Genomic DNA, 24,413 nt, shown 5'->3' on the forward strand with positions numbered 1-24,413 from the left:
TTTAGCTAATAATAATTGTATTCTTTTAATGTGATATTAGTTGATTTTTTACTGTTAATTTCTATTTATTTGTTTGTATGTACTACTACTTCATTAATTATGTCATATACAGTTCATATTGTTGTCTTTTATAATATATTTTTTCCTAATTTCGACATAACTTTAATAGCAACATGCCGATGTCGACTCTGGTGAACAAAAGTTTTTTTTAAAACATGTTAAAATGTATCACGAGCAACTTTATTTAAATGTCATCATTTGAACTTTTATTTAAAAAATATTTCAAGACATTTTTTTAACAATCAATTAAGGATTCTTTACAAGTTCAACTTTCCATTTCCCATTATTCCCTTTGAACACTTCCGCATTTAATTCCGTACTCTCGGCTTCACTTGCAGTCAATATAACCCGCCTAGGTCCTGGCTGGTACAGTGAAATGCAGCTCTCTGGTATAATCCTGTCAACATAATGGAAGAATAATCAGCACTTATTAAAATCGCTCTATACTCATTTACCTTTGCAAAATGCTTGTAAATAGAATTAATGTTCACAATGACTAGCAACAGTATAATGAATTCATAAAAAATAAAATAAAATACTAGTAATATTCGATTTTGGTACAGACAAATTTTCATGTCGACTCAGCGCAATCGTTAAAAATATATTTATATACCTTACAGAGTAATCCACAACGCATGATCCTATCTCAAACTTATGGTGGCTGATTTGAAACGCTTTTGTTCGTCGTGTTGTCGCTAGCGACAGCACGACAAAGCGCCAAACGACGCGTTGTCAGACTTTCATCTTTCGGTGTGTTGTCGCGATGTCATAGTGTCGCTCGGCAAGGCGACAACGCGTCAACACGCCGCACAACAACGCGCTGTTTGGCGTGCTTCGGTAGCGACAAGACGAAAAGGAGATTACGATATAGGTTGTGTTGTCGCTACCGACAACACAACGCGCAAAGTGTACCAAATCAGCCACCATACAAACTTGCCTTGTTATGGTAACATAATAATGTATGCATACTTTGATATTCATTTAAATGAACAAGTGCAATAAGTAGTTGTTTTTCGTTTTTGCAAATGTATAGCATTGACAGATGTCCATATGCTCATTATAACTGAACGTTATTCCAATAAGTTTTTAGGTTATTGTTCACGTACAGACGGAGTTACAGACGAAGAACGACTAACAGCGTATTAATAAGCAGTCAAAACAAACAAACAAAAATTGATTGCCAAATGTTTTATTCTATTATAATTTGTGAGTTGGGTCGTTTTTATATATACAATGTATTGTACATTGCTTGTACTTCAAAATAAATGAAGTGATACTTACCTAGTAGCCACCCTAACCTTTTTACCAATGCAATCTGGAGACTTCAAACAATCATCATTGTTCTTTTCATTTTTGACATTACATCCTGAGCAACTGCAACCTAAACATTTTTTATTTCATTTTTATTATTTTATTATTATTGGAATTCATATGTAGAATAAATACTTCATAAGTAATCAGCAGCAGTTTTACAAGTTTACTGACAGAATTTGTTCATAACTTTACATAATTTATCATGTTCTAGCAATTATATTTGAATTATAAACTCAGATAACTTGATAATAAGTCATTGATATCTACCAGGTAAATTATAGTACTCATAGCTTATTTCAGGAGTACAATCAATTTCTCCGGTGGTTGTCTGTAAGGCGTCCGCATTTGTCTGAAATAAATATCAATATACACCTGTAAGTAAAGTAATATTTAGTGCAAGAAAGCATATTTATTCTTGCATGTCGAATGATAACAAAGGGACGTAGGCCCATTGATCCTCAAAAATGCTATTACCCTTATTTCTCAAAAGCATTTACTTTTGGTGACCTTTTAGAGAGACCAAATATGAAAATGTTACTCATTGGTCCTTTTAAGTTTTTGACAATTAGTATAGTTATAGTGATTTAGTACTTTGAATGAATGTCAAAATACCGCTTTGAAAACATTTTGCTTCATTTAGAACACATTATTTTACATTCTGATTAATTTCCATCAGGTGATAAGCATTTCTAATTTGCCTTAATTAATTATTACAACATTATAAAACACACGTTTCCCCCATTGAACAGTATGAGAACGTTATTTATAAGTACTACTGTAAACCTCCTGTTTATCTTTCAAAAGTGTCAATTACAGGAAACGTAAAATAACCTACAGCTTTGAGACCAACGAATATACACCGGTTGGTTACGGGTCTCAACTTAAACTAACACCAAGTAAAAAAAATGTCTGTCTGAAAATTGACTATGGCGATTTCAGATAAGGTGTTTCAAGAGCTGTTTTGTCACTATCACACCCATAAACTTTCAATAGGACCGTTCGCGATTTTGTCAATTTTTTCAAACAACGTACCGTCGTAGATTGCGTGGAACTTGTCGTCCGCAAACTGCTTGAAAAGAATATCATGGTAGATCTAACAGGTGGAAGTGGAGCTTGTGTCGTCGTTGTTGTGGAGCTGGTGCTGGTAGATGAATTAGATTCCTCTGTTACAGATGACTTTATAGAAATACAGAATCCAAAACTGCAAAGATACTGAGAAAATAGGTTCCTGGTTATTTATTTATTTATTCTGTTACACGCTGCGTTATGGAGAAACTGTACTGTGTCATTGTGAAAGGCAGTCCACTGAGTTTTGTTGTTGTTGTTGTTGTTGTTTGATATGACGGGACTATATTTTGGAAATTAATGTACTATTTGATGTAGGTCATAACTAGTAACTTGTGTGCAAAATAGCTTTAGGAATACAATGTCATCAAATATTAAAATAAAAACAGACGCTTTGGACGTATATTTAGCTTCTTTCCTATAGTCCTATGTTGCTGGTATTTGTGGAGAGATGCGTTCATTAAATTCCAACTATTCCTTGTTTGACCTGTGTATGTTTTGTCCAATATCTTTAGACTTGTTCGCATCAGTACTGATATAGGTTAAGGGGCTGACATGATGCCAAGTTCAATTGTGGCTGTGTATTTGGGATATAGTTGATGGTCTAATTTTTAAAAAGAATACACTTACGTTGCCTGCAGTTTCCCCTGTATCACATGGTGTCAGCTGTGGGACAGTGAATGGTGAGCATGATCCAGAAACTGTACAACCTTGTGTTGAACTATAACAATCTACTGTATTCCCGAGGGCATCGTCCTGTTGTATTGACAGTAATTATTGTCATCATAATAACATTTCAAATTTCTCATTAAGAAAATTTGCTTTTGATATACGTCTTCTACTAAATACTTTCTATGTAAATACTCGTATTGTATTAGTATTTACTATAAAGATGTCGTGCTCTTTTATTTATAAGATAATTTATTTATAAGATAATAAAGGAACACACAAAAATGCGCCAATGTTTTATCAAGATTACATGAAAATCTCTTACTTACGAAAATGCATGGTTGTAATTTAATGTTAACTGGGGCTTTTTTAATCAATTCCACATTTTTATAGGGATTTAAGATTTTTTTATTTGTGACTTAAAATAACCTTTTATTTAAACTCATTTTTATTCATACGATCTTATTCGTATGAGAACATTGTTTGTTTCAATAATTAAAAGTAAAGTAAAACCTTATTAGCTCAACGTGAAACATTATTAGGTCGTAAAACATTTTTAGTTCAATAACATTACTAGGTAATGACCTTCGAGAGCCTAGAAGAGCTTATTAATTGTTGCAGTGTGAAACCAGTTATATTGTCAATGCATTGTATAAAATATAAAATTAAAGCTACGTTAATGTTATTCTTACACAGAAAGTAGACCCAGCTTCGTACCGCAGCACGCACTGTTCGTCTACGGTGAGCAATTCACTGATGTATGCAGCTTCTTCGTATGCATCAAAGTCAAATACCGAGTCATGCACCTGCAGACAGCTGAGGTCTAGGCCACCAGAACTTTTTTATATTAATAAATTAATAATCTGTTAACCAACAACCTTTTTCCTAGGCATGATTATGTCTAAGAGATTCTAACAGTTTATGATATAATATTGTCTGCGAATTGATATGAAATATCCCCACTTAGGAGCCCCACTGAGGTCAAAAAGCCTAACAACTATACATATGAATTATTTGAATTGATCAAGTGAAGTCTGCAAATAATCATAATATCACAATAAACACTAAATTAAATTCAATATCGACTTTTAGGCGATTCTTAGTCCGATTAGCGTTTTTAATTCTTTTGGACAACAAAAATAACTATTCTAAGAAAAACGGGTTAAGAAATGATCTGAAAATTTGCACACCAGTTATTGATCCAGACCTTAAGCACGTGGAATGCAAATTTCGGAAAAGTAATTTTAATTTACGTCTTGTCAAAGCACGACAGTGGAGTCCACTAAAACACATTCATTTTCAGTCGGGGAAATTTAACTATCAGATAAATGTTGTTTTTTAACTGTTCTAATAACTTGAAAATTCAAACATGCACAATACTCACAATGCAGATTTGAACTGATCCACACTACAAGATGAAAACTTCCAGCGATTTCCTTGATGTAGATTAGATGTAGCAGGAGCGTAATTATCCGACATTATATACTGATCGCTGCTGAGACAAACGTTACCATCACCATCTAGGGGGACATTGAATCTGCAATTAAGCAATAGCTAAAGCGTAATGAATTCTCTTTCTAACAAACGTATTTTTTTTACAACCATTTAAGATAAAAAGATGATAGAAGACAACATAAGCTATACTGATTGCTGATCGGTTAAGAGTTACTTAAGTCATTGTTGTGTTAGAAAGAACATTTTTAATTAAGAAGAAGTTTTATTGATTTAAGAAAGTAGATACTATGCTGTATTAGCATTAGAAAATGAAACAACTTCGTAATAAACCATATATAAATAAGACAAAACACATAAAACGTTGTTTATTCCAAACATTTAAACGAAATAGTAAAAGCAATGAAGAGGCTCATTAGAACCCCATATTTCAGAGCCATACGTTAAAGCTATGCCTTGAGCCATTGAGATGGTAAAACTGTCGATCCGAATAATAGAAGTAGCAATAGCAGAGCTTTCTCCACACACTGTTCCTGTAGACATTACTGTAAATATATATAATATAAAGATAAAAATTGCCCATTAAATTACTGTTTCAAATTCTTTAAACCTTAAGCAACTATATAATGGCGATGGTACAAACAAATATTAACTAAATTTGAAAATCACACTTACTGACTACTTTTATTTGAAGAACAATTTTTTTTTAGATTTATCTTAAAATAGTGAATTTAAATTTATTACCTTGCAAATCACCCTCCATATCCAACCTGAAAGATTAATGAATCATTTAACATACACATCATTTGTGCATAGGTATCGTTTTTGCCTACTGTAATGTAATAATTAAAATTGCGATTGTAATTTGATTATTTTAGCAAAGTTATTAAAGCACAAAGGAAGACAGGAAACCAGAAAAAACAAAAGAATCGTATGATGATATTATTCTTATAATAAACAAAAAGTAATGGTGTACGGAAGAAAAATAATACATAGCTGCTGCATTTGCATTATATTGCCAATATTTATGTTCTTGTAGACTACTTGTCTTCTACATTGTTTCAGAAGAGCATAGTCATTCAAATGCTATATGCTTTTTATAATACAGCACGTTTGTAACGTCGCTTTTCATTGGACAATTGTGACATTTATATTATATGTTATTTTGGTTTTGGAGTGATATATGTGGATATATTACCTGCTAAGATTTTATATCACCCGAGCCGTTAGGGCGAGGGTGATATTTTATTTCTTGAAGGTAATATATCCACATATATCACTCCAAAACCAATAATAATTTTATTACCCTTCCCCTGCCGAGTTTAAACGATTTTTAAAAAAAATCATTGCCGTTTCTTTAGGGTTAAAATGTTAGATGAAACGCCTCGAAATATACAAGATTCCCTTTAGGGAAAAAATTTTGTCTTGTTCGAATATTAGTTTTTAAAATTTGACTGTGACTTGCTTGAAGCTTTTTTATAATATGTTTTTACCAATTTTTGTTGGCCTGAGCTAGAGAAAGAAAAGCAAACATCTTTTATGTCTGTGAATGAAGAAATGATGATTAATTAATGTAGAGAAAAATGCCGTTTGGTTCCAATATGCTGCAATGAACACTTAATATAAACTTTGATTTTTGTTGCAATTTGCCATGATAGAAGGTAATGTATCTTTAAATATGGTATAGCCCAAACATCATTTGTATATTATCTTGCCCTCTTGCCCGAAAGAAAAATACCTAAATAAATAATCAAAAATTGACTCAAATACATATCATTTAAACTTCGTCTTACAGTCAAATGTCAAATGTGTTTAATAGCTGAAAACAAGTATTAAATGAGTGATGCTGTCAGTCTTACCGTTATAATTTGATATTGCTGGAAATATACCCTGATGGTACCGATATCACCGTACTTCCCAAGATACTGGTAGATTGTGTCAACCTGCAAACATTATTTATATTCATTACCTTTATGACGCTAGTGATTACAATAATTAAACTTTACCCGCAGTGTAGAGGCAGTTGTGCAGTCTAAATTTCAATAAATTTCTTCAATAAAAAAATCTTACCCAAAGATGTTTAAAGTATATCTTTAAAATAATTAGCGTTCTTATTGTCAATATAAAGGTATAAAGAATGTATTTTGTTAGTAACAAGTTCGAACACAAGCATCTTATCGGTTAAGTAATTCAATTAAAATACAATCTAAGTGCAGTAATAATGTTATATACATGTAATAATCACAGAAAAAGCCAAACTTTTGCAATTAAGAACAACATGAAAGAAGTTTTAAAATACGCATAAAATGAGTTTCAAGATAGAGCAGAAACCAATGTTAAATGTATAAAAATGTTCACCTCCTTCCCAAGTGCAGTTAAATAGTTTTTGATAAATGTTTTAACTTCGGTTTCTGTTTTGCCTGGAAGTAGCTCTGTAGCAATACTAAAATAGAAAAAATACTAGTAAACAATGAACAATTAATTAAACAACGACGTACTTGTTAAACATCAAATTACTAAATGAACTTTTTTTATGAATGAAAAGAAATTTTGATCTTTTCTGTATATTAATCTACATGAACAATTCACATAACTATATACATATAGACATTTTTGTTAAAAAGTATTTTTTGTAAAACTTAATAGTTTTTGCAAATTGAGCATGACGCTTTGAAAGCTTGTGGCCATAAAATAGAAATACAGTTTTGAAAATTTTGTAGTAAATTCTGTCATTTAAAAGCTTGACACTTTTATTCATTATTTTCTTCTTTCAGCTTACTGTTCATAAACGGACAGGTCGGCAAATATGAACAATTCTATAATATCATCTGTTGTAGCTCTACCGGTTCTGTGGTGATCTGAAAGATTAAAATAAATAGATTAAAAGTCCAGTTTGAAAATGTTGATTTAAAGAAATTTTGATCAATTTAAATAATGATTAGAAATATTATTTCACACGCGTCTTAGTGTACAATAAATATTTGTACTTGTCTTCTGTAAATATATTAAGGTTCATAATGTTTATCTAACGATAGTTAAATGATAAATTTTAAATGTTATAAACTAATATGAAAATGCAATAGGTCACAGTTTACAGAATATGAAAATAACGCATCATGATGTACAAATAGTTAAGCGATAAAGACTTTAACACAATGCACATGTACTTTTTTGATAATTAAAGAATTGCCATAAAATTAAAACTTTTGTGGAAAAAATATAAAAAGTCGTTACGAATATGCTTATTGATTATCAAAGTTTGGTATTCATTCGGAATCTACGAACACAGGTTTGGTAATAAATTTATCGCTTAATTTTAAAAGACAATCTTTTTTACTTGACGGACCTTTATCTTCGTTCAGTTCCCGCTTTACACGATGACTTTTGTGACTTCCGCCTTCAGCATGTATAACCATTCTGTTACTATTATGAGTAAATCTACCATACTACAACAGAAGTACTGCTTGAGATAAGTGATCAACAAGTTTCGAGAAGAATAAGCAATTAAATAAAACGACGAACTATTGTGTAAGAAAACCATAATTTAAAGATAACATTTTTAATCAAAGCACCAGTAAAATGGCGGCCTACAATGAAATTCGTACTTAAACGTCATTAAAAAAACTAAAGCTACATCAAAATTAGAAGACGTATTACAAATTTTGGGCTGAAGTCCGAAGTCTCTCGATGGACAACGAGAACGTCTAAGTTGCCAGATTCGTAAGCTGCAAAGTTCTGAAATAAATAAAATGAAAATGGCTTTAAAAAATGTATATGAAATGAAGAGCAGCTTCCCGATAATAGAACTATATCTGGTGTTTAAATAAAATAATTCAAATGAATAAATCAACTAATAAATATGGTAATTGTGTGTTGAGTAACACAGCGAACTAAAACAATAAACAAATTATGATTTGTAACTAATATTCAACACTGCTTTGTGCAGCTCTTGTGAACGTACAAACGCACAATATATATACATTGTACATATTTATTTTTGTTAATATTTTAAAAAGGCTGTTTTTCATTTACATTGTTGATTCACAAAAAGCGATTTGTCTTTCTTTGATTTGGCTTTATTTAAGACAGTTTTTCATCAATATACGAGATTTACTAGAAAACAATGTCTTAATGGGTAAAATATTTTCAGGGTAACTAGTTCTTTTACTTTATCTAAGAATAAATACAAACGTGATCGCTCAAGGGACACTTATTGCTTTATCTGTTAGTGGCCCATTTCTTTCTACATATAATATTAAAAATCTGGATAAAGAGGTTTGATTTCATACAAATTACGAAAAACCACACACTTGCTCTCCAAACAAAACATGCAAGTATTTAAAATAGAGAAAACAAGAATCCTTAAAGAAAGTCCAAAAGGCAAATTGAAAATGTTCCAGACTCGGTTTGATTGAACCTGTTCATGGACAATACTGCCAAGTGCAAACTACCGTCCATGCCCCCTAGCACAAGCTTAAGATGAATTCAACATTTAACCATTTAAAGCCACACAGTTTGTATAACTTGAGAAGAAATCTTCCAATCTTGAAGGAAATGTTGTTAAAGCATCGCTAAACTCATGCGACGTAAAATTCTTATTTATTATCTCTACTCACATCTCTTTCTTTGTCCTTAAATAGCCCTGAAGGGAGGATTTTCGAGGTGTGAAACAGGTCCTCGCTAAGAAGTTGAGTTGAAACATCATCCTTTTGTAGAAGCAAGGAAACGTCGTTGTCTTGGAAACTAAACACTACTTCAATTCTAGAGGGAAACTTTCCTCTGCCATGGAAGTCTACATTTTTTATTGTTATTAAATCTGAAAAAGATCTTTCTTATTTGTATTTTTGCATTCAAGTAAACCAAAAGCCCAGGGCATTTTTACAATATACATTGTAGTTAAATGATCGGCCAAGGGACATAGACTTTATGCTAAAATTAAATTCAAATGCTATTAACTTTACTTCTGTAATTACTAAATACTGTGATGGCTATTGATAAGAATTATATCATTATAGTTCTAGTTATTTGTTTTAGAAAACAAAAACCCATCTTATATCTGTTTACACGGGGATCAATCAATGTTTGGAACAAATCAAAACATAAAACAATAGAAACATGTGTTACAACATAGGTAGTTAAATATCATCTTTTCATAAAATAATAATGACCAGAACTATATTACAAAATAAAATTACATACAATGTTACATTTTTTGCTGATACAATTTGTAAAAAAAACTTATTTCTTTAACCCGTAGCCTGGACCTGCTGATTTTGTCTTATGGGTTTTACCCTGCTTTGAATATTTGGAATTCTAGTTGTCTCTTCAAAATTTATGGAATTTTAAAAACAACAACAAAAAGAAACAAAAAACACAAAAAATTGAGTTACCAACAATACAGAATCTTGTCAGACTGCACGGGTGAGCAGACTGACACGATTTTTAACTGGTGGCCAAGGATTATCAAATTCTGATCCAGTAGGGTCATGGTTAATAAGATTTTACTTACAAGATTCATTTTCAGCCGGAATAAACGCACTGCTTCGCACGAGATAAATTATAACTAATTGAAAGAATAAAGTTTCCATAAATTCACATTTATTTATCTGTCTGTATATTTTGTTTACTTTGTTGTTATTAGTTCGTTAATTTGTTTTCTGAAAGAAATATATTTTAACATATTAATGTTAATGTTATTGGTTGTTTTAATACAATGGCCACCGGGCATGCTTTTGTGTTATTTCAATCATAAAGTAAATTAATATGCGTTTGTTAGCATTCGTAAACATTGTATTTACTTAAAGTGCGTAGTAAGTGTTATCTATAGGATCAAATTTGAAAAAGAATGTTAATTCACTCGTGTCCTTATAAATGTTTATTCTTTTTTTCCCATCTACATTGTAATTACCACAGTAACATCAATGGTTGTCCGCCCCTCTATTAAACTTTTAATGTTGTCTCGAGTCCATTTGCTTTCTTTCTAATTTAATATTATGAATTGTTTGTTACCTTTATTACTCTTTGGATAGTTCGATGTTTAAACGGCAAAATGGACAATAAAATTAAATTGTTAATATCATCTTTAAATTTGATAATTGAAAATATGGTCCCTTCAGATATTAATATAACCTAGGATTGCCATATTGGTTTAGTATTCTTTGCAAAACAACTCATATACGAATTTAAAAAATGATGAAATTCGCGAAAAACATTCATGTATGTACAATGTATATTTTTATTTGTAAACTATTATTTAACGTGCGGACATGTAATATCTTTGGTACATAATATTTCTCGTATGACATGCATGAGGATTGCAAATATCCTATATTTATTCTAAAGAATAATATAAACCATGAGACATTAACACAAAACTAGATATTGTATCATTATTGCACGAGCACTAGGATGTGTGTGTGTTCGTGTTTGTGTCAAATAATGGTTTTCTCCTCTGTTATAACGGAAAGTGAAAGGTACCGTGTCGTCCAAAATATTACCAAAATGTAAAAAAAAAAAATACAAATAACAAAAAGAAATGAGATTTATCAATCAATATTTAATATAATAGCATGAGCAACTGCAATTTCAGATTTTGAGGGTTCTTTGCACATTCTACATCTAGCAGACTGAAGATATAATTGTCAATTCCTGTCAATATCTTTAGGTACCAAATTGACTTGCCACTGATCTGCAATATCTTGATATACTTCAGCGGTCACGTCAAGTTCTTCATCCTCCCATCCTCTTTTCTCCACGATAATCGTCTGAGGTCCGGCTATAAATTCCGCATCACAGCCTTCAGGTACAAACCTTTAACATGTTGGTTCAAATAAAACAATTAATCACAAGTTGGTGTCCAGCTACACATTCCACATTCTGTTAATCGGGTACACACATTAAAAGATTCAACTAAACCAAAAAAAATTAAAGGTTTCTAATGTCCAGCAAAGAAATCCGTAGCTCAAAAACACTTGCCATAAGGTAAAAAAGAAGCTTCTTTAGTTTAACGTCAAAATAATTACTTTTTTGTCCTATCAATATATCCTAGCATTTTTTAAAAAAATATTCTTTTCTAAAAATTGTGCATTTTAGAAAAATTCATCAATGCCGAATGTACTAAGATTATAAACTTGAAACATCTTATTTTTAAGGAACTGTTCTTGTTTTTAATTGTGAAAGACTTATAAAATGTATGAAAAAAGTAAATACTTTAGGATCTCAAATACAGAACTGAGTATCATGTCAATTGTCTGGAAATAGGAAGACTAGTATTCTATCTATAATGTTTTAATATTTACATTGTTTCAATAGTGACTGTATCTTTACAACATTCAGATTCCTCTGTACACGACTCAGTCTCGTTAAACGCCGGAAGACCACCTGGACCGGAGCAACTTGTACACTTATCGTCACAACCACAACCACCACAACACCCACAACCTGCGTGATAAGCAATTGTCTGATATTTTAATAAGTGTTTTATCAGAGCAAACTTTGAATTATAGCTTGAAAATAAAATTAAATGCATTGCACAATTCGATAAATACCTTAATTTTCATAAAGTTTCTGACACTAAGTATTTATTTGTACACGAAAGCGGAAAATGAAATAGAAAATTATATTCAAAGAGAAACGGACATAAAATCAGAACATTTCTAGCAGAAAACACCACTTTTGAGTATTTTCTTATGATTGAAGGGAGATAACCAAAATATTAAAAAGGGAACTTCTCATTTCATAAGGTAAACGTTTGAAATATATTGGACACTTTTATTACATTATATACGGTATGTAAAATTGGGCATGTATATATACGAACAAAATAAAATCCTCGAATTTGGTCTCTTAAGATAGATACCTGGTAGATCAAATTCCACAAAGCCCGTCTTTATTACACAATCGGGGTTCGGTTTTTTCGTAGATGACGCCGGCTGAGTTGTCGTCTGCAATTCTGATTTTGGGGATGACGTAGAAGAAGCTGTTGTTGGAGATGTTGTCTTTCAGGTGGAAACAAAAAATAATGTTGCTATTAAAATGTCTTAAAAAGGACTGCGTGCACTTTTTCTTACTCTTAAAATGTATCTTAACCGAGTCCTTACATTGTGTACCATTGTGATATTTGTTTGAAAGTAAATAGTTTGAAATGAGGCATTTATATACGTTACTTAAATATATTTAATCATACATTATATGTATTAATTTTCAAATTTTATCCAGCCAACTCGAAATTTAACAAAATCCATAATTTCAAATACATACTCACCGTGGATGTTGAAGTTGAAGATGCGTTAGAAGACGAAAAGAATAACATAGCTATTTCAAAATCTGTAGTAGTAGAACTTGTAGTGCTGCTTGTCGAACTCGTCGATGTGGAACTGATATTCAAACCAGACGCTGCAAAACTAACAACTGCTGAACATACTCCAAACCTACAAATCGGCTGACAGAAATTTTTTTTTATTGAAACTTCATCGAAGCATCATAAACAAAATTTTCAGCAACACAAAAGTTGAACGGTCAAGATTGATGTTATTAATTAATCTGTTACTATTTAAATCTATTAACTTATAACAATCTTATTAAATATTTATTTATTTATTTATTTACATTCAAGTAAAGCAATGATAATCTTTATAAAATTCATATTGTTTCAGGCCCGTACGTCATTTATAAACAATGAGTTTGTTGAAATATCATAATTTTTTTTTGTATGCGTACATTATCCTGACTTCTGCTTGAATCGCATGGTGTAAATTGTGGTACAGTAAACGGTGAACATGTGCCTGAATCAGTACATCCTTGCGTTGAGCTGTAACAGTCTACTTTATTTCCTTGACTGCCATCCTGATAGGTAGAAAGAAAGAACGTATAATGTTATGCATCAAAGGTACACCATACTTAAGGTTTATTTACTCCAAGATTATGAAGCCTTTGACTTAGATTTAAATAAGATAGCTCTATTTATATATTCTATGAAGCTTTTGCGACCAGAGTTATTCTACTTGGTGGATAAAAAAGGTAAAATTATTATTGTTCTGATAGTTCCAGCATCAAGAAAAGAAATTTACGATCGACAAACTATTTTAAAGAACAACAACATTTAATTTTCGAACGATTAATCTTTACATGATACCAAAAGCGAAATTAGAAAGTGTCTGGGAATGTATAATATATCTTTCCACGTACACAAAATGTCGATCCAGCTTGATAACGGAGCACACATTGTTCGTTCAATGTAAGGAATTCGCTGATATATGAGGATTCATCAAATGCTTGAAAGTCAAAGGTGGCGTCCTGTATTTTAAGGCAGCTAAGATCCATCCCTCCGTCACTTTATATAGAAAAGATATGTGTTTGTAAATTACCTTCAAGTTGGGCAAGTTTAAATTTTTGTGCTTCACATATAAACTTTTAAAACAAATGAAAAATTACGCTGGTTACTTTTTACAAATGCAGTTTATGCAACAATATACATGTATGACATATTCCAGTTTGATGGATTTACATCGCTTTCAATTAATTTAAAATGAGATGCTTGACAAAACGTTATTATAAAAGAACTTACAAGGCATTTTTGAAATTGTTAATGCTGCATTCAGAGAACTTCCATCGGTTGCCTTGTTTTGAAGAATGTGTAACTGGGCCATATGCTGGTGACATAATAAACTGATCAATGCTGCTACAATCGTTACCTTCACCATCAAAGGGGACCGACAAACTAAAATATTGATTGGAACCTTTATATGCCACTAAAGTTTAACTCATGTCGATTGTGGAACAAGCCTACACCATCTACAATGTTTTTGATGAGTGATAAATTGTAAAGAAGTCCTTAGTGTAAATAATTCAGAAACAGAAATAAAGCATGACACCGGTCTTAAAGAAAGAAAGAAATTTAATGCATTTTGAATCATTTCAAAGTTAATCATAACTATAACATGAACTGTATTATTACTGTAAATAAAGTTTTCATATTTGAAATTCATCATTTAAAGTATTTTAGGTACAATTTCAGAGAAACAATAATGTAAGGCCATACGTTAGAGCGATCCCTTGCGCCATTGTGACCGGAAAATTATCAATTCGGACTATCGAAGTTGCCAAATCTGTGCGACTACCGCATATTTTTCCAGTCGAAATAACTGTTATGATAAATACAATAATATAATCAATTCTGTTTATTTTTATATGAAATGAATGATAAAGAATACACAACAAGATTACAATAAGTTATACAAAGTATATCCATCGGAAATGTACATGCAGCCTAATTGGTGGTGCGGGATACATATCAACATAATTATAGAAGTTTGTTTTGCAAAAAGATACATGTAATTTAGAAATTCGCGATATATAATTTTTCAGACAATATCTTTGTATATTTACGATTATATTACTCTTCGAACAGAACAGAAAACCAAAACTACAACTACATAATTTTATTGCATTAAAACAACATGTTCCACAGCAATAAGAACAATAAGAATATGGAAAGTGTAAGTTTGGTAAAAATTACGTAGGCCTTTACCTTGCAAATCTCCTTCAATGTTTAATCTGAAAAAAAAAGAAATATATGAAATAAATTATATGTATTCTAAAAGAAAATATTAAAATGTTAGAATTTATAAGGACACTCAAGAATGACAAAGTTGCTATCTATATAAATAATGAATCTTTATATTCATACTAACAACCAAAACAATGCGAAGGCATCTTAGTCCTATACTTTTAATTTATTGAAAACCTTCAAGATCATTTTGTCTAGCTAAATGTTGTATGCATACAAACAACAATTAAATGTTTTTTATGCCGCCTGTTTCTTTTTAGAAACACATCGTATATATTTTTGTAATCTGAATACGAACTTGTTGCTGGCTTTCTGAAAAAATATGGAAAGGACGGGAGAGAAAGACAACTTTTTACTTTGTTATAGCCACCAGATGATCTGTGATCGGAAATGCAAATCTTGTTATGAGTTTGTCGTAATATGACTGAAGATCACTGACGGCTGCAGACTGTAACCTATTGTTAGAAACGTTGTTTTCGACCCATTTCTGTTGATTCGAATGCTGAAGAAATAAACAGAGCTAACGTGATCAGAAAGACGACAAAAGTAAAATCGAAAAATAAACAAGATTTTCACACATTGTTATGTATGGTAAATGTTTTATATAATAAACTTTTATTCAATTTTATGAATAAATCGATAAGATCAAAATTATCATTTCCTTACTCTTGTGAAACACTTGCATATACTTCCCCGCTTTTAGTTTATAGTTAGATGTTTTCCAATGTTTTGAGCCAGATATTTGTGATGAATTTACAAGCAATGAATGTAAAAGCAAACGAATCATGCCATTACATTTATATATCACATACAACAAAAGCTTGGTCACTGAGTTACTGCTGTAGTTATCGGTCTTGCAGATCTTACATTGATATAAACATGTATGTGTCGATTTAAAACACCCTCTGGTGTAAGTTTTCTACACATTTAGAATGTACTGTTAGCTATTGTGTCAGGTTTTACTTGAAATTTTGATAAACACCCACTATAGTAGGTAAATCGTTTATGAATATGGTTGAATACATAAGTAAAAGTATATAACGTATATAATGACCCGTGTTTATCAGATCTATTTTGAGAAACATAAAAAGATATTGATCAAAATCCCTGCAGGGTGTCATTTATTTGTAATGTCCGTAAAACTTGTTAATACATTTAAGGTGTTGATCTTATCGACCATTTATGTCACGATATTCATAATAATATTATATAATATAATAAATATGTACCTTCCAATGAATCTTACATTTGACTTAAGTGTATAATTCTAATATGAAATATATGAGCCGCGCCATGACAAAACCAACATAATGGAGAATCCAGATCAGCCTGCGCATCCGCGCAGTTTGATCAGGTTCCATGCTGTTCGCTGTCAGTTTCTCTACTTATTATAGGGTTTGTAAGCGAACAGCATGGATTCTGATCAGACTGCGCGGATGCGCAGGCTTGTCTGGATCCATGCTGGTCGCAAACGCATTATGTTGGTTTTGTCACAGCGCGGCTCATATGCATATAAATGCGTTTTACTTTCATGTTTAATTGTAATTTATCAATAAATGACATCATATAGTTTTGATAATATATGAATGTAACAATATGTTGAAAGTGAGTAATATTATTATTCGATGTCCGTCATTGTATTGTAATGTATTGTGTAATGTATTGTATTTCTGAGAATGTTGTAATTTTTATTTTGTGTCAGGTCAAGGGCTTATTAGCCTAAACCAGACTGTTGTTGTTTACATGTGGATTTTGAAATAAAATTCTTCTTCTTATGACCAAGAAATGTGGTAAAATCGGTGTTAAACACAGAAATTCAAACAATGGTTCTTTATTAAGTGGCTGGATAAATTGGAACTTGGGTGTGATTAGAAAAAAACAAAAACAAAATTTTTTTTTATAAGTATCTGCAAGTGTTCTATCTTTTTATTTGAGATATTCATTTTTGTTTTGTTTTGCATCTTTGTGCTCTTCATTCTTGATATCTTTTAATTATCTTACCGTAATAGTTTGATATTGTTGAAGGTATATTCTCATCGTCCTGTTAGTTCCGAAAACACCGAGGTACTGGTAAATTGTGTCAACCTCAAAAGAACATAGATTTAGAAACTGTAAAGATATACTATGCTTATACTTGACTAAAATATTTTTTATAACAGAAATTTATTGAAATCTGTGAAAGTCTTACTTAATATGTCTAATTTGAATAAAGGAATGAATACACTATGTATGGGAAGCTGTGTTATCTACTACAGGTCAAGTTGTTCTTATCATAAAGCACTGCCAGTTTTCTAATGCCGCTATATATTTATATTGTGACCACCTTTGGTGTGTAAATTTTTAAGCTTTGGGTGAAGTCAAAACATTATTTTATATTAAAAAGAGACTGTATAGCAATTATCAATATTTCCAAATATCAAATTTGAGCAGTATAGAAATATATAGTCAATTCATAGTAAGAATGTAGATTAAACATATCTATTGGATTTTAAAATCGTTCAATTACGCTGTCGTAACTACGATTAGAATAAAAGTATTTGGAAACTACATGAACATACCCTTATATAGCATTAATTAAAATCAAATTATTTCTGCTAGATACTGGATAAGTTTATTTACGCATCTTACTTTGTAAATGCTTATGAATATAAAATTATTATTATGTAAAAAAAACTATCTTTGGTGGTAAGAAAATTCTGAAATTTGTATAAATACCTCCTTTGCTATGGCTTTTAAATAAGTTCTAAGGAACTTCTTTATATCATCTGCTGTTTTGTCTGGCATTAGTTCGTCTCGCACACTGTAAAATGGTTGATGTTAATCATTATAAAGTTTTTGACATAACTGTACAGTTAATATTTATTCGAGATTTGTGTATAGTAAGATGTAGGTCTGGACCTTGTGTGTATAATTACACATCATTAACCCGCTCTGTTTTTTTTTCAGAATATTAATTTCAACTCGAAAATGAAAAGCGTTCAAACACTTCTATCTAAAATCTACGGAAGAGCAATAGCGGCAGGTGTGTGTATTTTATTAACTCGAAATTTGGAGTTATTTACTTAAAATTTCGACTAACTAACCCGAAATTTTGACTTATTAACTCGGAATTTCGATTTAATACCTCGAAATTGTGACTTAGTAACTCGAAATTTCGACTTAGTAACACGAAATTTCGACTTAGGAACTCGAAATGTCGACTTAGTAACTCGACATGTCGACTTAAGAACTCGAAATGTCGACTTAGTAACTCGAAATGTCGACTTAGAAACACGAAATGTCGACTTAGTAACTCGAAAGCAACTTTGGCAATCGCACTCCCTATTATATCTTTTATTTTCTAAACTCTTAGTAACTGATAACTTTTTCGGCCATTCTAGTAATGTAACTAAGTCGAAATTTCGAGTTACTAAGTAAGCTTTATTAACTTCTTGCAGATTTATTTAAAATCTTAGATGTAGTAGTTTAGGCTAGATATATCATTTCACAGATTTGAGTAGAGTTGTTGTTGTGTTGATTTATCTTAAAATCTGTCTAATAAATCAAGAACTTACTGTTGATAGACAGAGAGATCAGCAAATATAAACAGCTCTAATATGTCGTCGGCGGTATCATTTCTGTTCTTGTTAATGGCATCTAACGTTATGAAGAGAAAACATATATGAAGAGTTATAGGTGAAATGTATTAGATTTAAGTGAAAACATTAGAGAAGTTGTAAGAGGCCTATAAAGTTGAAGTGTCTTATATACTTAAGGACAATGAAAACGCACGGCCGGGATAATTGCATTTTAACAAGGAAAATATATTTCTTTTAAATATTTTTTCACAGTTTCATAAAACCGAATGCATTTCGGTCATTTAGATACCAAAGTTATGAAAAATGATTGCATTTTAATGAAGTTATTGCATGATAAAGACAGTACCCGAAAAATCAAAAGTAACACTTTTGGCTAATTGTGATAAGATCACAACAGATAACAGATTTAATCAATTCATGGTTACTTTATGAAATGAAATTATTTATTTTTTTTAAACTGTTAATTATTAACCTGTTTTTCACACCTTTCTAGAAATGTTAGACACAAATTAGCAATTAAATTTTTTAATGAAAATGAATATTAAACTATGCCAATTGTAATTTTTAGAAATCGTAAAAGCTTACATTGAAAATGCATATACACACTTTTCCTCTATTAAAGGTGCTTAATTTCAAACAATACTGAAGATTTGCTAGCAAATTGTATGCAATGGTTCAACAAAGAATTAACGGCTGGGTAGATTTAGGACAGATTCAGCCTGGTCTATCTTACAATCAAATTTTGTATTATCAAAGCGCAAACCGTTTTGCTGTCCATCGGTCTACAATTTCTCGGCTTCACCAGTTTCACCACTACACTACAGGCCGAATGGCGTCAGATTCTACAGACGACTATCCGCACCGTAAGGTCTATGAGGCGACGATGTACATCTGTAAGAGACGCTGACGTAGGACATTGTCGTTTCTAAAGATCCCGACGGTGACATTACGAATATAAATTTATGAGTGATTTTGTTTGGGATTTTCATTTTGGGTTTTGCCTTTGTTAAGTTTGCATTACTATGATGAAAAAGTGTGATTTTGGGATTTTCACCAAAGGTTTTTCGATTTACTGGTGTACATTTGATTTTAAACATTTTGAATTATTTTCAGCTGTTAAGTTTGCTTTTTGTATTGAAGTTATGATATATATCTAATGGAGTCGTTAGTGTTTTGTTTTCATGTAATTAGATGCATATAGTGCGGGCGTGCGTTTTCATTGTCCTTAAGTATATTACTTATGATAATTATTTGATAATGTAATATTTCTAAATTAAAAAATCTTATCATGTTTCTATTTAGTTTTTTGAAACACGATTCATTCAGAATACAGTGTTTTTCAGGTATTCTGATACATTTCGAATATATAAAACATTTAAATACATATTATTTGTCGCATTTTCTTCATGTCTGTATATAAAGATTTTCTTATTTATTTGATCTTTCAGGTTTGTACCATTTCATATACCGTACAGATTAAGCTAGCACCGAGCGTATGCAATGTTCAATGGTGTCTAACAAGATGAGATTTTTATTTAAAAATTCAATTTTTCTTGCTCTCAAGGGATTCGTACTTTTCAGAACTTTAATTTGAAGAGTACCTGTTTGGCTCAAATCTCGTCTTACGTGATGATTGTCATGGCTTCCGTCCTGAGAAAATATCACCAGTTTTTCCTTGTTGCTTGTAAATCTACCATACTATAATAAATGGTATTCGTTGATGTTATTTGGTATTTCTGAATTTGTAGACAAAAATTGATTACTTGTAAAATGAAATTTTATTTTTGTCAAGTGATATAGTTACTACACTTATATCAATTGAATGAGTCATTTAAGAGTATAATAACATTTCCAAAACATATTTACTGAAACGCACATATGAACTTATGAACATATCAACTTTTTCAATACTGTTAAAATCAATCTTGAAGAAGCCCCTTTAAATTACACAGATCACCAAGTACGTTCAATTATTAACTTAATGGCAATAATAAGCAAATTCATTCTGCCAAAAACATCTATGTTGCTTAGAAAGAGTAAACATTGCTATTTAAACAAAGTGATAAAACAAAACTTTTTTACAAATTTTGGCAAAGCATCTGAAGATTCTCTATGAACAATCAAAATATCAGAATTTCCAGAATCATACGCTGCAAAATTCTGAAAAAGAAACAATAGCTGTATCAAACAATATAACTATGCCAGATATATAAAACAGGTTATAACTACGTATTACAGCTTATTTCAAGTAATGTTGTCATCTTTGAACATAATGTGTTTTTTTAATAACTTCACTTCAAATAGTCAAAATATAAGTGTGACAAAAACAAGCAGCAAACAATATTTACATTTATTTGAATACAATGCTTTTTGTATTGGGTTTTACGTCGAACAAACACAGAAGAGGTCATATGGCAACTTTGCAGCTTCACTGGTGGTGTGAGATCTCAAATGCTCAATTATTTCAGGCACGAATGGGGACCTGAGTATAACCACCGTCGTTCCGCAAGCTAGCTGGAAAACTTTCTTACATGAAAGAATCCAAAGTCACTGGCGGATTCAAACCAATAGCTGTTAGGGGCTAATGGTGATTACTTTATAAAATATGCTTCATCATAAAACAAAAATAGCTCACATTTCTTTTGTCTTCTTTGAAGAGCCCAGAGGGAAGAATATTTGAGGTTTGAAACAAGTCCTCACTAAGAATATCAGTGGTCTCGCTATCTTTATTTAGCCTCAAGTAAATGTTGTTGTCATTATGATTCAAATGAACATCTATAACATCCGGAAATCTTCTGTTTCCATGGTAATACACATTCTCTACTACTACTAAATCTAATGAGATATAAACATGTGGTAACCTTTATATTATTTGTTTAAATGTAAAGTTAATTTGCATTTTTTTAATTGAATAATTTATTATGGTACAAATAAAACAACAAATGACCGTTTATTTACACAATGTACACACAATACTTATACAATTTTAATTCCAAATATTATGGTTTGATACAAGGATGACTTAAATCTCCTTAAAAGAAAATGATCTTTTTCCTCAGATTTCCGGATTACAGATGTACTGATAAAATCACGATAATATTTTGTACATTTGTTCATGTTGTTATGAGCCATTTATTTCTTGTAGGGAAGAATATTTAGGTTATAAACAAACTAATATTATTTGTCATTTTGTATAAGAAAGGTACAATGTATTGATTTTTTTGCAGAAATGCACAAATATCCTTTTTCGATTCTGTTTATTAGATATCAGTCTTCCGCCAGTCTTTCAATAAGTAAATAACTATCATAATGTAACCTGAATACAAAGATTTTCAAAACTAGTATATGCACAATGCCAAAAAAAAAAATGATACAAAGAGCATAATAGATTCATTCCTTTTAATTATTTAAGAATAGTTAATTACTTACACTTACTGAAATTAATTTAAGATATATTTCATAGGCAAGCTACCAGTTTTGTTACAATTCTTGATAAAGAAATGCTGCTATTGATTTAATTGATACAGAAAAGGTGACATAAGTCCCAGTCATGCCACGTTATTAGTATATGATGATAGAATGTCATTTAAATGTGGTAAAAAGGATATGTACGGTTACATTATTCTTATATACACATACTTATCTCCAATTATATGACTGACAAAGATGAAACTGTTTAGAATAGAAGGAGAAATCTATAAATTTCTTTCAGCAAGGTGATATGATTTACCTGTCAATATCTCCCCAATAACTGAACAATATCCCAATGCTTCTATAACTAGAATTATACCGTAAAACATTTTAACATAAGTTGTTTACTTAAATATCTCTTCATTCAATTTATCTTTAATTTATAATTGTTATTTTCATTGTCAACAAACATTACATTGAAAATGTGTGGTCAATTGTTATTGTAAGAAAATAATGTGGCCCATGGCATTTTAAACCCTATAATTTGTACTGTGGCTAATCGAGGAACACATATGACGAGTAACAAGTACAGTATATTTTTGATGTTAAGATCTTAATGAACGTAAATATAAATAAAAAACACGACGTTCACAATCTTTAATTACGTTTAGATATCATAGATGTATATATCCATGAATACTAGTTTAATTTTTACTGTATATTTATTTTTAATTTTTTTGTTTGTTATGTGGAAAAATTGTCTTTTTACTGAATTGTCATTTGGGTTTCAAAAAATTTTCCAATTTTAAAACTTTATTCGGGGGGAAACCTTGAAAAATCCCAAATTTATACCCAAAAAACTCTTTATTTCAAATTTTTTGTTTTTATGCCCTCCCTTCCTTTCCCAAATATTTTGGGTTTTACAAAAATATTTAGCCCAAAATGAAAACACAAAGGGGGGAAAAAATTGGGGCTCCTCTTCAAATCGTTTGATTTTTTTTATTCCCAATTGGCTTTTTTGACATGAACGTTGGCCCAAATTTGTCCCAAGCATCTCCGATGGGGTTCACATCGAGAAATCTGGGTGCCCAATTCATGCGTTTCATAAAGTGATGGTCTTGGTCCTCGGGGACCTACTTGCACGGAACCTGGACCAACAGATCAAGCAATTGTCCTTACTGTATACAATGCCGACCAGTATTTTGTTTCTATACCCAATTCCTAATGACTAATAAATTGTTACAGTCATCATAAGAAAATAACTTTGACTCACAAGTTAGTAATTTCATTAATTATTTTGTTGAGATCATCACAACCGGATGCTATACTTGCCAGTGCTTGGCGAAGACTGATCATACCAGATTTATAAGTATACGGCAAACGATTTTTTTTCGAATATATTTACTTTGTGACATACTTGTTAGTTATACCCCTACCACAATATATGGGTGACTAAATAGATTCGCTTTGTCGCATCCGTTCCGTCCGTCCGCCAGTCGTCGGTCCGTCAGTCCGTCTCCATTATCGTGTCTGCTTTATAAATCCTATACCAATTAAAGGATTTTCTTCAAACTTGGCTCAAATGTTCACCTCAACAAGGGGATGTGCAGAACCTATGTTGCCCATGTGTCAGCTCAAGATCAAGGTCACAATTGAAGGTCAAATATCAAACAATCAAATATTAGACAAGTATGTCGTGTCCGCCCTGTAAGTCCTACACTAATCGAAAGATTTTCTTCAATCTTGGCTCAAATGTTCACCTTAACAAGGTAATGTGCAGAACCCATGTTGCCCCTTTTGCTGGATTAAGGTCAAGGTCACACTTGAAGGTCAAAAATTGACTGAAATTTTAACATGTATTTGAATATTTCTAAAACTAGAATAGGTATTTGCTTGAAACTTAAAATATATATGGAGTGTCACATTTAAATTTAAATATGCTGGTCAAGTTTCAAGTTATGCCCCTTTTTAAGTCTTCAAATTTACATACACTCAAATATTAGACAATATGTCGTGTCCGCTCTATAAATCCTATACTAATGGAAGAACTTTTTTCAAACTTCACTCAAATGCTCACCTCAACAAGGTAATGTGCAGAACCCATGTTACCTTTGTGCCGGCTTAAGGTCAAGGTCACACTTGAAGGTCAAAAATTGACTTACAACATGTTCTTAAATTTTTACGTGTACATGTACTTGAATATATTTGAAACTGGCACAGGTATTTGCTTGAAACTTAAAAGATATGTGAAGTGTCACAAGTAAGATATGCAGGTCAAGTTTCATAACTCTGTATTG

General features: G+C 31.2%; 3 protein-coding genes across 3 annotated transcripts; all 3 read right to left on the reverse strand.

Moving 5' to 3' along the window:
- On the reverse strand, nucleotides 1–5,325 carry LOC132759163 (uncharacterized). The gene is made up of 9 exons (XM_060750885.1): nucleotides 5,305–5,325; nucleotides 5,003–5,105; nucleotides 4,493–4,645; nucleotides 3,801–3,945; nucleotides 3,070–3,195; nucleotides 2,407–2,586; nucleotides 1,642–1,723; nucleotides 1,342–1,441; nucleotides 1–457 (listed from the first exon to the last, which is right to left on the reverse strand). The coding sequence occupies exons 1-9, from the start codon at nucleotides 5,321–5,323 to the stop codon at nucleotides 307–309; spliced, it is 1,059 nt and encodes a 352-aa protein (XP_060606868.1). The 5' UTR covers nucleotides 5,324–5,325; the 3' UTR covers nucleotides 1–306.
- Nucleotides 5,326–6,392: 1,067 nt separating this feature from the next.
- On the reverse strand, nucleotides 6,393–10,252 carry LOC132759166 (uncharacterized). Its single transcript, XM_060750889.1, has 7 exons — nucleotides 10,070–10,252; nucleotides 9,177–9,376; nucleotides 8,218–8,295; nucleotides 7,907–8,006; nucleotides 7,340–7,418; nucleotides 6,919–7,003; nucleotides 6,393–6,503 (listed from the first exon to the last, which is right to left on the reverse strand). Exons 1-7 carry the CDS (start codon nucleotides 10,146–10,148, stop codon nucleotides 6,393–6,395), a joined length of 732 nt encoding a protein of 243 aa, XP_060606872.1. The 5' UTR covers nucleotides 10,149–10,252.
- Nucleotides 10,253–11,088: 836 nt separating this feature from the next.
- LOC132759167 (uncharacterized) lies at nucleotides 11,089–22,534 on the reverse strand. The gene is made up of 17 exons (XM_060750890.1): nucleotides 22,436–22,534; nucleotides 21,341–21,540; nucleotides 20,788–20,865; nucleotides 20,307–20,403; nucleotides 18,682–18,763; nucleotides 17,843–17,927; nucleotides 17,129–17,212; nucleotides 15,484–15,629; nucleotides 15,089–15,114; nucleotides 14,600–14,702; nucleotides 14,126–14,278; nucleotides 13,747–13,891; nucleotides 13,279–13,404; nucleotides 12,824–13,000; nucleotides 12,419–12,557; nucleotides 11,859–12,000; nucleotides 11,089–11,370 (listed from the first exon to the last, which is right to left on the reverse strand). Exons 1-17 carry the CDS (start codon nucleotides 22,503–22,505, stop codon nucleotides 11,202–11,204), a joined length of 2,022 nt encoding a protein of 673 aa, XP_060606873.1. The 5' UTR covers nucleotides 22,506–22,534; the 3' UTR covers nucleotides 11,089–11,201.
- Nucleotides 22,535–24,413: the final 1,879 nt, after the last annotated feature.

The sequence above is a fragment of the Ruditapes philippinarum genome, unplaced genomic scaffold (genome assembly GCF_026571515.1).
Source record: "Ruditapes philippinarum isolate M1 unplaced genomic scaffold, ASM2657151v2 ctg450_1_1_1_1, whole genome shotgun sequence".
In the NCBI taxonomy this organism is placed as follows: domain Eukaryota; kingdom Metazoa; phylum Mollusca; class Bivalvia; order Venerida; family Veneridae; genus Ruditapes; species Ruditapes philippinarum.